This window comes from Genypterus blacodes, unplaced genomic scaffold, assembly GCF_046128005.1.
Source record: "Genypterus blacodes isolate CSIRO-AG114 ecotype Tasmania unplaced genomic scaffold, CSIRO-AGI_Gbla_v1 ptg000156l_1, whole genome shotgun sequence".
In the NCBI taxonomy this organism is placed as follows: Eukaryota; Metazoa; Chordata; class Actinopteri; order Ophidiiformes; family Ophidiidae; genus Genypterus; species Genypterus blacodes.
Window position 1 is genome coordinate 527,667 of NW_027466957.1, and position 17,274 is coordinate 544,940.

Consider the following 17,274-nt stretch of genomic DNA (forward strand, 5'->3'; position numbering starts at 1 on the left):
TTTCCCGATCTTTGCCACCGATTGAATAAATGCAAGCCAGTTTATTTTAAAAACGTTTATTCATTCTCTCATCACTCAAAAACAGTTCACACATACAAACGTAAAAACATCACAATGATATATTCCAAACTTAGTACACTGGTTACATTGAATATGTTGATTTGTTCTTTATGAAACGACAAAAGGTGCTGCAGCAAAGTGCCCATCCTAGAAACACGGCACTGGAATACACCGACATTCTGTGCTTCTGCGACATGGATTTGATATTTCTCACAACACACCAGTTGGCTAGAATATTCATATCGTCTTCAGTCACAGGAGAATAATCAAGTTTTGGAGCTGTGGTGTGGCCCGTGAGTGTGGACACATCGGAGACCCTTTGCCCTGCAGCACACACACACACACACACACACACACACACACCTGTCCATTATGCTGAACTACTCTAGGTAGAGACAGGCAGAGCTTTGCAAACCATGGACAAGAGGATATTTCAAGAGAACAATACCTTCAGTTCTGTTCTGTTCTCCAAGGTCAAACAAAAACAAACCCCAAGCCATTTTCCAATAAACTACCAAACAAAAAAAACATATCTAAAGAAAGAAATGTAGTTAATGCAACATAATGTACTGTTGATGCTTGGTCATTTAAATGTCTAATGAAATGCAACATGTGATACCAAATGGAGTTCACCTGTCTGACTGAGCTTCTTCTCTCATTAAGAAAGACCAAAGCAATTCACACAGATCCCATGAGAAGATATTACTCACTACAAATCTCCCTTCATAGGATAATAAAATATCAAAGTAGTGTTTTGTTGCAGAATATTACATTGTGATGCATTTTTTAATTTGATTTTCTTCCATGTATAAAGTGAAACATGATGTGATGTTGGGACGAATGGGGCACAGAAGTTATTATTATAAAAAACCCTGGATAAAACTCAAGCAAACATCCACTTCAAATCTGTTAATTGTGGTTACTGGAAGGCGTGGCCCCATGAATGAAGACTTCAAAACCAGAAACAGAAATATTTCAAACCTCCATTCATTTCCCCAAAAGAAAAGAAAACATATTAGTGAAGCTCATATTCAGGCTTTGCAGGGATCATAAACTCATCATCTATTGTCTCGTAAAGCCTCTGGTCTCCATGGAGATGCTGCCCTCTACTGCTGGCTGCAGGTAAAAACGTACATTGACTATCAGTCAAACAAGACTCAGATATGACACAATGTACAAGACAAGGTTTGTAAAGTAAAGACACAATTTCAGAGTCTGATGAGTGAAATGACAAATCCTGGTAACAGATTAGGTCGTATCGATGTAATACACATCCCTCTCTCTCTCTCTCTCTCACACAAACACAAGCACACAATTCATCCATAAATCCAAATCCATTAAAAAGAGTACCTGTACTTAAGATTGTCATTTTAAAAAGGGAGCTGAAAATAGATTTTATTCTTTAAAACGTGTTCCTAGTACAACTGTAAACTACACTGCTATTCAAACACCAGTGTGGTGACTCCTTTCATCCAGAACAAGTGGAATCAGGATGGTGTGTGATCATCTAAAGTGAGAATTTTTTCCTACATTGGCACCACAGCGCAAGTCGTGCACACACACACACACACACACACACACACACACACACACCCAGTAAACCCATCCGTCTGTGTGTGTGTGGCACGACCACCGCCTGTTATTCTCCATGAACTGTATGCGGTGTCATCTAATACTGTGGGAAGTTAGACTCTGCTGGTTACACAGCAGCGTAAAAGAGTGCAACTGTGTTTTGGTGGAAACTCTCACCTTTATCTACACACTATCTAGTGTGCAATGAGCTGTACTGGCTGAAGGATGTACGATACAAAACTACTCACATTTGATGTACTCACCCTGTATGTACAAGTACAAAAATAACCGGGTCTCCATCAGAACCACCAACCACTGCTCCTCTAAAAACCTCTAATGCCTAAACTTTCCATGTTTAGATTCTTTCCTACATTTTTAAAAGCTGTTCATTCCTTTGTTAATTTTGTTCTTGACAAAGTCAGAAATATTACTTTCCCTAGCGTGATAGTGAACGTCCAGATTCTCTTTCCCCACATTAGTACCCCCCCCCCCCCACACACACTCTTAAACACGTGGTAACATATTGGACTCCTGGCTCTCACACACCAGCTGGGCTCAGATAACTCCACCTCAGATGAATGTGTTCTTAGCCCTTAGAGAGTGACTGTATGCACGTGTTTATCGAACAAACTGTATTCAGAACCAACCTCACATTGACAAGGCAGATGCTGAGGGTGAATAGTTAGAATGTGTGTATGCCTAAGTATGTGTGTGTACAGTATGTGGACAAGGTTTGGAAACATTACGGCAGCTGTGAAACCCTGAGAGTGAAGTCTTCAACAGTTTACTAAGCTGTCTTACAGCCAGTGTGTGTGTGTGTGTGTGTGTGTGTGTGTGTGTGTGTGTGTGTGTGTGTGTGTGTGTGTGTGTGTGCTACTGGAGGACTCGCGTTTACCAAAGGCACATCCAATTATGTGAGCAGTGAACTTTGTGTCATGAGCTCTGCAGTCAGCTAAGCTTTGTTGTGCATCACACACACACACACACACACACACACACACACACACACACACACACACACACACACACACAGGTCTCAGCCTCCCCTGATAAAAGTGTTTGATCATTTTATGGCTTCAGGGTTGATGCACAAGACTACAAAGACTCATCTCTCTCTTTCTCTCTCTCTCTCTAAAGACGGTGCGGTCATTTGAGTAAAAGCTAGACTTGAAGTTGTGCGTGTGTATTTGTGTGCGATACAGTGTGTGTGTCTTTCTTGAGTCCGTTTTGGTTCACTACACCGTATCCTCGTCCATCTTTGCCACCTCTTCCAGCGCCACGGCGTCTGGTGCGTGGCCCTCCTCTGCTTTAGAGGGCGAGGGAGGAGCCAGCATGGCCGCACACTCCTCCTTGGGCTCCTCCCGCTCTTTCTTCTCCTCCGCTTTCTTCTCTTTATCTAGGAGACGATAGTTGATGCCCATCCCCAAGAAGAGGATGAAGCTTGCGACTATGAGGATGATCCCAGAGGAGATGTACGTGTAGTCGTAGTGATGATAGTAGTTGTAGAAGCTACCTGCAGGGGGGCAACACACACATTCATGGGTTGTAGACTTGCCATGTCCTAATGACGGTCCACATTAATAGCAACAAACCTGCCTGATCTTAAAGTTCATGTGTGTTTTCTTACCTGTAAGCGGTGGGCCCAGCAGCACCGGTCCGCACTCCACAATAGTGACCAGTCCTACAGCTGAAGAGAACCTCTGGGCGCCGACCAGGTCCATCAGCGTCTCAAACAGCACTGCACTAAGCCAACCAAACGCAAAGCCAAAGAAGATGGCATAGATCACAAATCCAGTGTAGTCCACTGACAGCGGTGCCAGTACGTGACACACTCCGTTGTAGAGGACAGCACCGGCAAAGAAGTACTGAATCCTGGGTCGGACCCACTTGGTGTTGGCCAGCAGGCCCATCGAGGGCCGAGCGAACATGTCGACGAACGCCAGCACAGACAGAAGGAATGCCGCCTTTTCCTTGCTGATGTCCTTGCTCTTGGCATAGTTGGAGAGGAAGACGAGCGGCGCGAAGAGGCCAAAGAACATGACAACATTACCCATCAGGTACAGCAGGAAACCTCTGTGTTTGAACAACGTCAGGTCAATGAAGGAGTTGATGGTCTGCAGCACCGTCTTCTTCGGCTGCACAGTGTCCGCTACCTTCTCAGGCTCCGGGTCGGGCTTTGGTGGCGGGGGATTGGGTTTGAGGGGGCGCATGAGGGAGCCGGCCACGCAGCAGTTAAGTAAAAGCCCCCCTAGTATGAGAAAGCTGCCTCGCCATCCAAACTGATCAAACAGCCATGAATTAAGAGGAGCCAGGGTTGACAGAAAGACGGGGCTGCCCGCCATAGCGATGCCGTTGGCGATGGGTCGACGCTTGTAAAAGTATTTACCGATCATGGTGAGGGCGGGATTCAAGTTGAATGCAAGTCCCAAACCTGGAGAGGGAAATGGCGGGAATAAGGGAAAAGAATATACATGTAAAATATAAATGTAGTACCAGGTATAAACCAATGAACATGCAAACAACTCACACAGGATCACATTCAAAGGCCGATACGTTTAGGCTACTGACCTCCCACCACTCCGATGAAGAAGTAAAGCTGCGCTACGGTCTCGCAGAAGGAGGCACAGACCAGGCCGGTCCCTGCCAGACATCCTCCAACTAAGATGATCGGTCGGCTGCCATACTTGTTCACGAGGATGCTGCTGATTGGACCTGGAGTGGTCAAAAGGAAGGAAGAAGAATGTATACAGGATATATAATGCAAATAAAATGACTAACTGACTGTGACTAAGTGTGCTAGTGACTTGTGTCATATTTCATAAATGGAACCAGCATGTATCGAGACACGCGCTGTCATTACAGCAAATACAATGTAATTACATCATTACCCTCATTATAACCTCTGTCCAACAGGGGGTGCTAGGGTGGCATAATAAAAGAGGAACCATTGCGTAACAAAATGTGGTTGCAAGGATGTTACATGAGGGAGATAAAATAAGAGAAGCATGAAAAAGAGAGAGAGGAGAAGAGAAGAGAAGAGAAGAGAAGAGAAGAGAAGAGAAGAGAAGAGAAGAGAAGAGAAAAAGGCTGAAGGCATTCCACGTGCCTCAGTGTACGTGCCAAGCGTCCTGTGAATGGGCCTTATTCAGGCTGACAGCGGCTCTGCTGGGTATGAATACAAAGTCTATGTCTGGACAAAATATATCCCAGCATCAAACTGTTCTGCATGAATGACCGTGAGGAAGAGCGAGACCAAAAGTAATGATATTCCATTCCTCTGTCTTAACTGTGGGCGGCCTGTTAAGTGTGTTTACATGTGTTTAGCTGTTATATAAAGAGAAAGAGCCACAGGAGGCAGGGAAACAGAAAAATTGATGAGGACACAAAGGCCCAAAGGCCCTGCTCTCCAAAAAAGGTCACATTCTCTGACACCGTTCATGTTTCGTTCCTATTCACCAGTGCAGGATCCATTTTCAGCCAGGCCTCTGCACCATGGCCGTGGTGATTTTGACCTTGAAAACTGGCAAATGACCACGATGGCAAGGGGCACTGTGTAGGCACAAGGCTCCGGGCACGCACACACACACTCACTAAATACCTCTCGGACACCTTGTTACTGTGCTGCGAGTGCCGCTGCCTCGTACAAAGCCCAGCTTGATAGGCTGCCATGTTTGGGGTGGTGGGTTTCCATGTTGCGGACAAACAAGAGATTAAGGTGGCGTTGTGTGGGTGTGATGTCACATGCTACACAACAGAGCACACACACGGCACTACGGCATTCCTTCTGAGTCGGTCAGTGCCAAGATCAAAACAAAAGTCAACCTGTACAAGGCCAGGAATGAGTCTGCAGACTCAGGCGCATGCACACACACACACACACACACACACACACACACTCAGGCGCACACATACATGGACCCGCACACAAATCAGTATTGTGAGTCTTTGCTGCTTAAACAAAGAGGCCAGTGAGTGATGTCCCAGAGGTATTACATAAGCTATGCCTTCTCCTCCTGCCATCATTTGCTCTCTCTCTGTGGGGACGGAACAAAACCACGGGTCAAAGACGTAAAGAAAACACAGATTTCAAAGAAAAAGGGAGGGAAGTGAATAATGTGAAGAATGAATCCAGCTGCAACAAGATATCCATTTGTAGTTTAGCACAGTGATGGATAAAAGGTTTCAACTCAGTAACCTTCAAACCTTGAGTTTATGTTTATTCTAGTATCAATGGCACACAAACACATTTCCATATTTCAGCATGTTCTCAGATCTATCAGCCACTTAGAGTGCATGGAAACAAATACCACATATCAGCTGTGATGAGTCAGTCTCACCAAATAGAACAGGGATGGCACATCAGGTGCTATGACTCTTCCTCTCCCTCTGAAGCAGCTGATTAGATCGGCCGTAGCAGCAATGCAGTCACATTACTGAAAAATACCACTCCATCTGTGCTGAGTCTTCAGTTTCAGGTTCCTCCTTTTCTCCCTTTCTTATAGCTCAAGCACAATAGTGCGCTCTATGAAATAAAGCCTCGTTATCTCTGCCGAAGGGGCTCGTGTTCTTGGGTGGGGGAGATGTGGAGGCAGCACTCAGGTGCAGCAGGTAGGAGGGTGAAGGAGGAAGTCAGCTCAACTCCACAAGCTCACAGACTGCTGCTCTAAGGCTAGAAACACCTACAACACCTGCAACTACCGCTGATGTACAGCTGAGGTGATACACAACCAGAATGCAACGATGCTTTGCAATGAATTTGCATGATTTTAATCCTTAATCCTGTTGATCGAAAAATCATAAACAGATAAAGAAATACTACTTCCTTTTGTTTAGAAGATTCACTTCCTCTTGCAGTAGTTGGGTGTGTTTAAAAAGAGGTGGCATTGTAAACCCTATTCCCATAGTTCCATGTAAAAGAACGACCTTAGTCAGCAAGACTGGAGCAGGAAGGAGCAACGACAATTAATAAAAACTGGAACCAGGTGGAGGTAAAATGATTAAGAATGGCTCATGTGACGGCGCCTTTCTTCTTGGACAGGTAAGACTGTCTTAAATGAAAAATGCTGACTCACTCTTACTGGTACTCACTGCTTTCAGTCTTATTCACTGAGACCTGCGGCAGCAGCCTGTGTGTCTGAAAAGCATTAATCTGATTTAGACAGTAATGAATGAATGCCTGAGAACCAATTTTAAGTCTCCAGTAACTGACTTGGTCTACATTTCCACATCTCTTTGTCAGCTCTCTAAAATATCTGTGCAGAAGGCCCTGAGTTCACACAGTTAGTCTGCTGATCCTGATGGCACCAAATCATTTCTAACCTTACTGAAACTACGATCAAGTATAAGGGAGGAGCAATGACAAAATGGGGAGGAATATATAACTGACACATCTGGATCCTCTGGTGTCAGTAAGTCGACTCCTGCCCCTTTGGAAGTCCTCTCTTTTCTAATCAGACCTGAGTAGCTGTCAAAGGGGGCCTCAGCTGGGCCTCCAACCCTCCAGCTCCATGCAGCTCTCAACAGGTTACATGAATATGATGATGAATGCTGAAAAATATTATTTGCTATACTGTAGCAATAGACTTGGATTGTAACATACAGGACGGAGGGGAGCGTATTTGAGCACCTAGAAACAAGAGTCGCACTGTTCTGCTGAATTATCAGCTTGTCTCATCTCGAGCCGTTTACAGTCCTTCTCACTGTACTCAGCGATAACAGTCATTAAAGTGAATGAGTGTGAGTGTGAGTTGGGGCAGGGTGTGGGAATAACCTAACCTAAAACTGGATCAGTGTCTTCCTTCCTTAGTCCTGCTTTAACATGCCATGGGAAAGACTACAAAGTATTTAAACTGTTTCTCTGGATCACTTTGGAAGTGTATCATCTGTATTCTGGCAGATAAGCTCCTCTGTGTTTCCTCCAAGCTAGAGCTCAGCCTGAGATCCTTGGCAGGAACGCTTATGCCGGCAAGTCTACAGTTCACTTTTCCAAAAACCTATAACCTCTTCAAATCCCTAGAAACATTAGATCATTTTGCACTACAGGAAACATTACAGTCACGCAATTGTGGATCCTGAAGCACATTTTTTTCCTACTCCACAAGTTCTCTGGTAGTTCCTTCATGTATATACATTTGTTTGCACAGCTGCTACAGAAACATGGCATGTCCCTCTACATAGTTTATGGGTATTTACACGTTGAGCAAGTCATCATAGTGAAGTCCTAGTATGTCCTAGTATGTGCATATATACTAAGGTTTCCTAGTTCCTTCTCCAGACAGATACGGGCAAATTGCTCTTATTCATATGCAAGAAGTGTTATTAAAGCTATGAGAATGAGTTGACTGAAGGGAGAGGAGAGGGGCGAGGGCAAGGTGGGAGCATTTATAAACAAAAGAGGAAAAGAGAAAAGAGGCTTATGTTTGTTTTTGTTTTGCTTCAGTGATGGGGTAAAGATAAAGGGACAGCCTCAGAGGAAACCCAAGAGGGCATGCAAATGCCCCGACCTTATCTCTCATACAAGTACACAGGGACACGGGCTGAAGATACTGCCAGAAACACAACTATAAATAGCAACACAACCTTCTTTATCAATACTGTCACATTCTCTGACAAACACAGGCTCAGTCACAAAACTCCTACCTCAAATTCAAATATGGGCACAGTAGCAGAAGTAGTAGGAATTGTGTGTTTCTGTGTAGATGGGTGTGTGTGGGGAAAAGGTTCAAAAACAAAGGAGAAATATGGAATAACACACACTGTGTAGTAAAATATGAAGTGTCTGTACATTTCAGCATTCTTCATTTGTATTCAAGGTGCCAGATATGAAACAAGTCATAACCTCTGAAAACATCATTTGTGCACTGATATGTGACCTTTGAGGCCTGCAGTTTTTGAGGAGACATCACCAGAGCACATGTTCTGTGTACAGGCCAAGTAATCCAGCAGACACTGCAGCCTTTGTAGAAGCAGCTTTAACCAAAACAAATCTAATTCTAACTGGCGTTGTCACATGTGCCCCCTCACAAATGATCTTACTGCACTTCTGAAATCTAGACTTTTTCCAAACAAGATGCATACTAAGTGAAATGACATGTTTCCGGACTGCTGACACCAAATCATTGTAAATGTACAGTACATTTTCACACACACACACACACACACACACACACACACACACACACACACACACACACACACACACACACACACACACACACACACACACACACACACACACACACACACACACACACACACACACACACACACACACACACACACACACACACACAGCTCACCTCCAGCATACATGACAGCCAGCATGATGGATGAGATCCATGACACCTGGCTAGGGGTGGCATCGAAGATGACCTCTATCTCCTTGAAGAAGACAGTGATGGACTTGGGGAAGGCGTAGGAGAAGCCGATGGAGATGAAAGCACCCACCACCACTGCCCAGCCCCAACCACCCTCAGGGGGGGGGGACCCCACAGGTCCACCCACAGCTGGAGGCATGTCTGCGTACCAAGATGGTGAAGGGACTGGAAATGGAGTCAAATGCAGCTGATGTCTAACAGCGCCTGTTCAGAGGAGAAGAGATAGACTGGGTGAGCAGGAGGAGAACAGCCAACAGGACCTGTGGAGGAGCACAGCAGAGAGCATGTGGAAATGGATACAGACTGGAGATAGTGCAAGACAGTGAACGGCACAGAGTCTAAGATGTATTCAATTGGACACTGAAATATGTTTGGAATAGGCTCAGTGAAAGGGGCCTATTCCAAACATATGCCAACACACATTCCAAAACACACACATCAACAATATGCCAACAGAAGGATTGCGCAACCATTACTCGATCATTCTGAGAAGATTAGATCATAACTCAACTCAGCTCTGAAAGATTTAGTTTCAAAGACCTGTTGCTTTAGAGTTGTGAGCAACAGAAATGTAGCCTGCAGAGTTTTCCCAAAAGGTGAAACTGCAATATGACCAACCTTTGTTGTTATAAATATCAAAGGCATCATGTTGTTGCGTGTTTAACTGTAATGCTGCTGTGACAGAATATTTAAATTATAAATTAATAAGTAAAGTCCATATGTTGGGGAAAACACACTGCACAAACACAAGGTACCACTGAAGAGTGTGGCAGAGAGCAGAGTGCTTGAACTCCCTTTGCTTCCTTATCCATCATCAAGTAACCCGCTTATCTACTACAGTATGTGCTAATGTGAGGAAATTGTGAATTATACACTAAGCAGGCAATTAGCCATGAGAACATGTTGCTCAATTGGTATACATAGCCAATGTATAAGAGAACATTACCCACACGGAGGTGGGTTCAAACATCTGTCACATTTGTCCTCTACCGATTCACATGGAACTTTACCAACAGATTCCGAACCCCTGATGAACTGGCCAAGACGGCAAGTATCCATTGAGATTTGTCCTTGTACAAGTTGCACAAAGATCCACACAGAGTAGCAATATGAGCACATCTTGTAGAGAAATATTGGAAATAGCTGTCACTGTTCTCCCAAGTCTAAAACTGGCCTTCATTTCCCAGCACATGGCAAATGTAAACAAATACTGTGTGATAATGGATCAGAATGGGTGTGAGTCAGTGGATTTGGATGGAGGAGCTGAGCAAACACAATGATGCTGTTTTAAGGCAGTTTTTTCTCTGATGCGTTTACTGGGAATTGGTTGAATTTGTGCCGTCTGTTATAAACAAATCATGGCCTCGTATTTAATTTGGAAATCAGAACCACAACAATCAACTATTATTTACTCTTTCTTGTGTGTAATGCCCTGTATTTAGCTCCTGCATTCAGATGCCAAACATGGCGAGAACTCCCATGGGTTCCTCAGAATGAATCTCTCCATCTAATTGACCTCTTTTCTGGGACAGATATATCCCAGATATTTATGGTCGGCCCTGCTACTGTTTAGGTCATTTGCCTCAAATAGTCTCCATGTTACAAATATTTAAACCACTTAGGGACTTCAGCTAAGTAATGCTGGATTGAAAGGTCTGAAACTACAGGCAGTGGACTCCAGTATTGGACTTCAAGAGCACATACTATACCTCCACTCAACACGGAAAAGTTTGGTTTCTTGTGAAGCCAATACTTAAACCTTATGGAGCCTAACAGCAGGTAATGAACAGCCAAGCATCTAGCTCTTACATGGCATTCAGCCGAGATCATGTTGTAAACAACCATATTCCTCCACTCACTACTCTTTCAGGCTACTGCTGTAACTGGTTAGCTCACAGGGCAGATGAGGTCACAGGGTAGCCACACAGCTCCAGCTATAGGCCCATTACAGATTGAATACATGTCCAACAAGTGGACAGCTTGTTGGACACGTATGCCTCCCCATTGTATGTTGTGTTGTATGTCCTATCGTTCTGCAGCACAAAGCAGGTTTTGTGTCAAAGGGTTCTTGATTACATTACAGGAGCTTACATTGCTTGGTTAGAGAAGGATCCAATTTGCATCCATGTTCAAACTTTGAGTCAAATCAAATTAAGGTAAAACTGATTATTATTAATTATTGTGATCATTGTTTCTTCCTTTGAGGCAAACTGCCACATAGAAAAGAAGTTGAGGATTTAACACTCAGTCCACACTGCCACACTTCCAATGCAATACTCTTGAGTCCACATCCTTATTTGTGTTGTTGTTGATCCAATTAATTGATCAGCTGGGATGTGAAGAGCATCCTTCATTGGACCTGCATCCGTTTATTAAAAAAATGCTCAACAGTAAACTTGGTGATTTAGTTAGTGGCTACCTGCCTGCTGCTGATGATGCTTTAAGTGTCAGAGTAAAGTGTGTGAAAATTATCAATAAACTCTTGGTGCTATAACAGCATAGTGAGAGCTTCATTTCATAAATCATTGCTGCCTCTGGCTCCACTTAAAGTCATAGTTGATCAGGAGAGGGACCTGAGGCCGAGGCAAAGCCTGAACATGTCCCTGTACTCTCTGTAGGGCTGCCACATGTGAGCGGCACATCTTCTCTCATGGAGGCAGCGTGTAACAAGGCCTCCCGCACCCCAGGGGGGAAATCATTTAATCACTTTCCAGTGACTTGTGTTGCATGACAGTACCTCCTTTCAATCTGCTAAACAAGAGAACAGAAGGGCCAACAGGTTCAGCTCATAGCAATGTTGATAAAGGCTTTAAGTTGAATTCTTTTTGCCCTCCTCTGATTCTTAGTTTTTTGGAATCTTACTGCATTTGGACAAGATTTACCAAATTATAGCTTGCTAAGTGTGAGACATGAATGGAATCATGAAATTATCTTGCTAACAAACAAACCGACAGTTGCAGGCAGAAACAAGATGCTTGCTGGAGGCAATTAGATCAGCTGACTATAATATCCTATTAATAGAGTCACTACATTAAATATGAATGCAGCTCTGGGAGGTCATTACAGTTTGAGCATAACTTTTTCAGTGATTTCTTCTGTAAAACAAATGTCACACTACATTTTCTACATTCCCAGAAAATGGGTCAGACACCTGTGACTAAATGCCAACAAATACAGATGTGTGTCACACTTGAATGAACCACGGAAAAACACTGAATCGAAAGAGTCATACAGGTGTCAGAAAACAAACAGCAACTGAAGTCGGAAATGTGCACGAGCACACAGTTTCACTTCCTCTGTATCATTACAATCTGCTCTGGTGGCGATTACGAAAGATTCATAGTTTACTTACCTACCGAGCCAAATGGCAAGTCTAGACCAACCTAAACCGTTTTTTTCTTCATAACTAAGAATGACACACTGGTTCAAGCATTATGAGCTAGTATGACATTTCAAAGATTTAGTCATAAAGTCATGTTGCAGCTTGAAATGAAGGACTCAGAACTGCCCAACACTGACTCAGCACTGACTCACCTACTGTACATATCCTTCACAGAGCGCATGAAGGCCCAGAGTTGCATCAGACTCACCAGTGCAAACTAAAGCAGCAGTGTGATAAGCAGTAAGTCCCCGACCTCAGCAGCAGCACCTCCTTCCTGTACTCATGAGGAATGTGCTGACTACAGCTAGTTCTCCTTAAGGTCAGACATAAGCTGCTAAGGACAAATTCCAGATTGTGTTAATGTCAAGGTTAGAATGTATTTTAGAAGCAGCATCTATTAAATATAGGGTAACATCCATAGTTCATCACTTCGATATGGTTTTATATCACTTTACAAAACATGAATCAAACACAGGATGTTGGATGCCTTACTTCCGGACAGATTCACAGGTAAAGTGCCACAGGGCAACAACTTTACTGCATGTGTGGTAATAAAAATTGGGGCAAAGGATAAGCGGTTACAGAACATGGATAGATGGATGGATCCATCATAGGGGGGCAGGCTGGTTTATGAGGTTGACACAGAAACACCCAAGCAACAAATGGTTTGAGCTGTCGTTTCTTTTGATGTGGATATTATTGCATTTATATGAGCTAGTTTACCAACTTAGGGTGGCAACAACTGACATCCTGCCATAACTTTAAACAGCCTGGGTTGTATCCTTTAGCGTTTCACCCCATTCTGGGACAATGGCTTATCTATACCTATGGGACTCAACTCTAATCAAACTGTAGAGGCAGTAGAAGGCGCAGCATTAAACCAATAGGAATGCAGCCAAGTTTCAGATGCCTCTTTCACAAAACTCTGCCTATAGTGGACGACAGGGTATGACTACACATTTATGAAAGCTCTCAGTCACCCAGGTCACAGACAATGACTCAGATTTTCAGAGAAAGAAAAAAACAGGATGGTCATCCAAGGACAAAGCCGGAACAGACAAGCTGGTCAAATTAGGGTTCATGGGGAAGGGCAAAGCAAAAATTAAAAAAAGGGGGAGGGGGTACAATAGCCAATTACGTATTGCTGAGTTGTGCTGTGGATGATATTTTGGAAACCATTAAATAAAGAAAGCCTTTTCATGATATTATTACAGAATGATCTACTGAAATATGGTTGAGCAACAGGAAATTCCTTTCTCTCTTGTGTAATTTGAAATTTAAGACGTAAGTAGGAAACTCTCAAACTCAAACATGCCTGTGCTTCAAATATGTTTCTATCGTGGTTATCATGTAATCCTGTATGGGCTAGAAACCTTTTGTGCCTGAATAACAAAACACAGGTACAACTCACATCACTGAAACTAGCAGATAAAAGAAAAACACATCTGAAGTCTGGGGGCTCTCCTCTCCTCTCCTCTAATAGAAAACAGCTGTCACCAGAGGGGATTTATGCTGCTGTCTCTCAGGTATCTGAGGGCGCACTAGAGGTGTGTGTGTGTGTGTGTGTGTGTGTGTGTGTGTGTGCCAATGAAGCAGGACAACTCCTCAAGGAGTTCTCAATGAGGCCATTCAGCTCTGTGTTAACAAACATACTCTTTACCAAAGCACTATAGGGCTGGAGCTATCTGAAATCATCGAACAACAAGTAATCGTTTACAGCAGCTTAACTACTACAACATTTAATGACAAAAATGTATTTATCTGTAGTTTGCAATGTTTCTGAGGGAGCTGAATGACCAAAGGAAGGTTAAGCTCAGGAAAACTATTCACAATGAACACGATGAATGAAGATGATTCATCCCTGTCAGTTTGGCTGGCAACATTTCCCAAATTCCCAAAGTCATACAGAGGAAAAACAGGATGGAACAGACGGAACTCTTCCACAGTAAACCGGTGAGCAGAGGGAGGGGAGCGGAGAGGAGGGGGGCGGAGGGACTGGGCAGATGATTTTTCATTCCATCCATGAGTGAATGTAATTTCACAGAGTCATCATGACTCTGTGAAATCACTTTATTTCCAAAAAAATTAAGTCCACATAAATGGAGACATCCAACTTTTTCTCAACATCTGCTAGCCTGCTATATCCATTATAAATGTGTTCTCTACAACCAAAAGCCTGTATAATACTTCCTATATTAGCACTTATTAATGTTAACTGCCCCATTGCCCCACATTCTGTATGCCTTCAGACTATTGAGGAGGCGATCACTTCAGATTCATTCATTAAAAATCTTACATATGGCTTGCAAATTTGGAACTGAAAATCTTTATGTGCAAGTGGAATGACCCTGAAAGCATAAACTTCAAGCTCTGCCTACATCTGGTTGTTGGCTTTGCCTCTTAATCAATACCACGCTTCCGCTTCCACACACACACACACACACACACACACACACACACACACACACACACACACACACACACACACACACACACACACACACACACACACACACACACACACACACACACACACACACACACACACACACACACACACACACACACACACACACACACAGAATGGGCATGTTCTCTGCCCCATCTTTAACGTTTTTCCCAAATTTTCACACCCTTCTATAATCATTCTCCAGAGTTGACCTACTGCCAATGTGCTTATCTGAAACTATAAACTTTGTTCCCTGATCAAATGTATGTGTATGGCACAGGAATGACAACTCTCACAGTGACACAGCTACTCCTCCCCCAAGTCAACACACTCACACCATGGATACCTGCCAACAATCTCTCACAATGAAGCAGACATGCAACGAATCGGGATCCCACCTGATGAAGCCACTCTCGCCTCTAGCAGAATTTGAACTTTTCATGACATATCTTCAACCATAAACATAAACGTTAACAGTCAAGATTACACAACGTGGTACTTTTGATCCGGCAAGTTGTGGCATTCGTATGATGTCAACCACGTATGAATGCCAGAGCTTACTGTAATTAGCCAAGCTGGTTAGGTTGGTTCTTAAAGCAGGAAGAGTAATCTGAAGACTTCTTGGGAAAAGAAAAAGAAAGAAAGAAAGAAAACTGAACCTAAAACACATGGAATTGTTACAGAAAATTAGATAATTTTGCAATGCCAACAAGCATTGAATATAACGCACTGCCCAAACTATTTGTTACCGAACAAAAAAATCAATCATGTGATCTTTCCCTGAACCTATTGAGAAACTTCAACCTCTGTCCCCTCTAGAGGGCAAAGGTCAAGGTTGCCTGGTACAGTCATCCATTTTGGTGACTGACCTATTCAGCAAAGTACTCACAGCAATGCTTTTACATCCATATTTACACTCTAAATATTCAGTAGTAGTAGGAGTGAACATTTCCTGGCTACACTCTTGTCATTGACAACAAGCAGCTGTTAAGTGACGATGGCTATGCGAGCGTGTGTGTGTGCTGTGAGTTTACCCGTTGATTCCTAAGCATGAAGATCGGTCACCACCTTCTCTCCTCCCTGTATCAGCTGTGAGTCTAAACGTTAAAAACCGCGGCTTGGCTCCGTGCAGCCAGCCTCTGATTGAACCACATCACCGTGTCACGTAGGACAGACACGCAGTAACAAGCTCACGCAGACGCTTCGCCGGCAGCATCACGCCTCTACGTCAGTGTGTGTGCCACACTGCGCTGCTGCTTACATTGATGATGATGATGATGATGATAACTGCGGAAACGGAACAAACTGGCGCGCGCGAGGCGACAAGCTAATACAGCGGCAGGGCTAATTAGCTTCACCAACACTTAGCGGCTCACTGAACACAAGTTGAGGTTTAAAAATGAAGGGGTGCGTTTCATTCAGCACCCTCTTTGTCTCCCCGCAGCACCCTGTCACAGCTCGTCCCGCCAGTCGGCCGCCCCAACTCACCGGAGGTACTGTGTGTTTCCGCTTGTATCCGCCAGGCTTGGGTGTCCCTTATGTGAGCGTCCCGCCGGCGTCCTTGCCTCACAGTCGGGGCGTAATGTGCAGCGCGCGGCTCAGGGTACCACACCGGACTGAGCAACTTGATGACTTGACGGCTACTGCGCATGCGTACGAGCGCCCTCCTCCCACTCGAACACAGAGTGAAGGAATCTGCCAAAGCACACGTGGAGGAGAGGAGCAAGCTCAGTGTGCTGGAAAGTGGAAACCATCCACGGCACTCCAAAGAAGCTTCACTGCGGGGATCCATTTTTGGAATCACACAAGGCACATCATAGGGTGGCGTTATTATATATTACACATGTATTTAAAGTATAAATTTCAAAGAGGTGTTCAAATAAACTTTTTAGGTAGGTGGTTCTCAAGCTGAGGTTCACCTATCACTCAGTCACAATCTGAACAAGTCTATGGAGATTTCCATTATTGTGGCAAAACGAGTTTCAGTTAGAAATGTCTTTAGTTACTGTTCTCTTTATTGTTATATGCATTTTCCTTAAAGTGGCTTATTTTCGGCACGGACAATCTATACACATTTGTACATAGAATTTACCCATATACACAATAGTATTCATCCATATGCTCTAAATATGCTCAATATTTGTACAGATGTAACTCTTCTGTGTTCACTATGGACCTTTATGTACAACAATGATGTCACATGTATACATTATGAAATACCAGTCACCCAGTTTATCTCTGGCTCTTAGGATGGATTTATTATCTATTTTATTACAAAATAGTTGTGTACAATTTACCCAAAGGACACCGATACTAAGCATCAAGACAATACTAAAAGATCATTTGATTATTTGTATCTGGTTAAGAATGATTTCTATATCATTTCTCAGATATCTCTTCCTCCTCTTGCCACTGCTCTGCACTCCAAAGCCTCA

General features: G+C 43.6%; 1 protein-coding gene across 3 annotated transcripts; it reads right to left on the reverse strand.

Moving 5' to 3' along the window:
* Window positions 1-40: 40 nt before the first annotated feature.
* LOC143013445 (monocarboxylate transporter 1-like) lies at window positions 41-16,519 on the reverse strand. 3 transcript variants are annotated; one of them, XR_012965138.1, is made up of 6 exons: window positions 16,328-16,519; window positions 8,931-9,212; window positions 4,201-4,344; window positions 3,260-4,063; window positions 420-3,145; window positions 41-339 (listed from the first exon to the last, which is right to left on the reverse strand). XR_012965138.1 is itself a non-coding variant. In XM_076167078.1 (5 exons), exons 1-5 carry the CDS (start codon window positions 16,488-16,490, stop codon window positions 2,868-2,870), a joined length of 1,671 nt encoding a protein of 556 aa, XP_076023193.1. In that variant the 5' UTR covers window positions 16,491-16,519; the 3' UTR covers window positions 41-2,867. The 3 variants fall into 3 exon arrangements, 1 of the variants encoding a protein (XP_076023193.1); XR_012965139.1 differs by lacking the exon at window positions 16,328-16,519 and adding an exon at window positions 15,874-16,079; XM_076167078.1 differs by having other exon boundaries at window positions 41-3,145.
* Window positions 16,520-17,274: the final 755 nt, after the last annotated feature.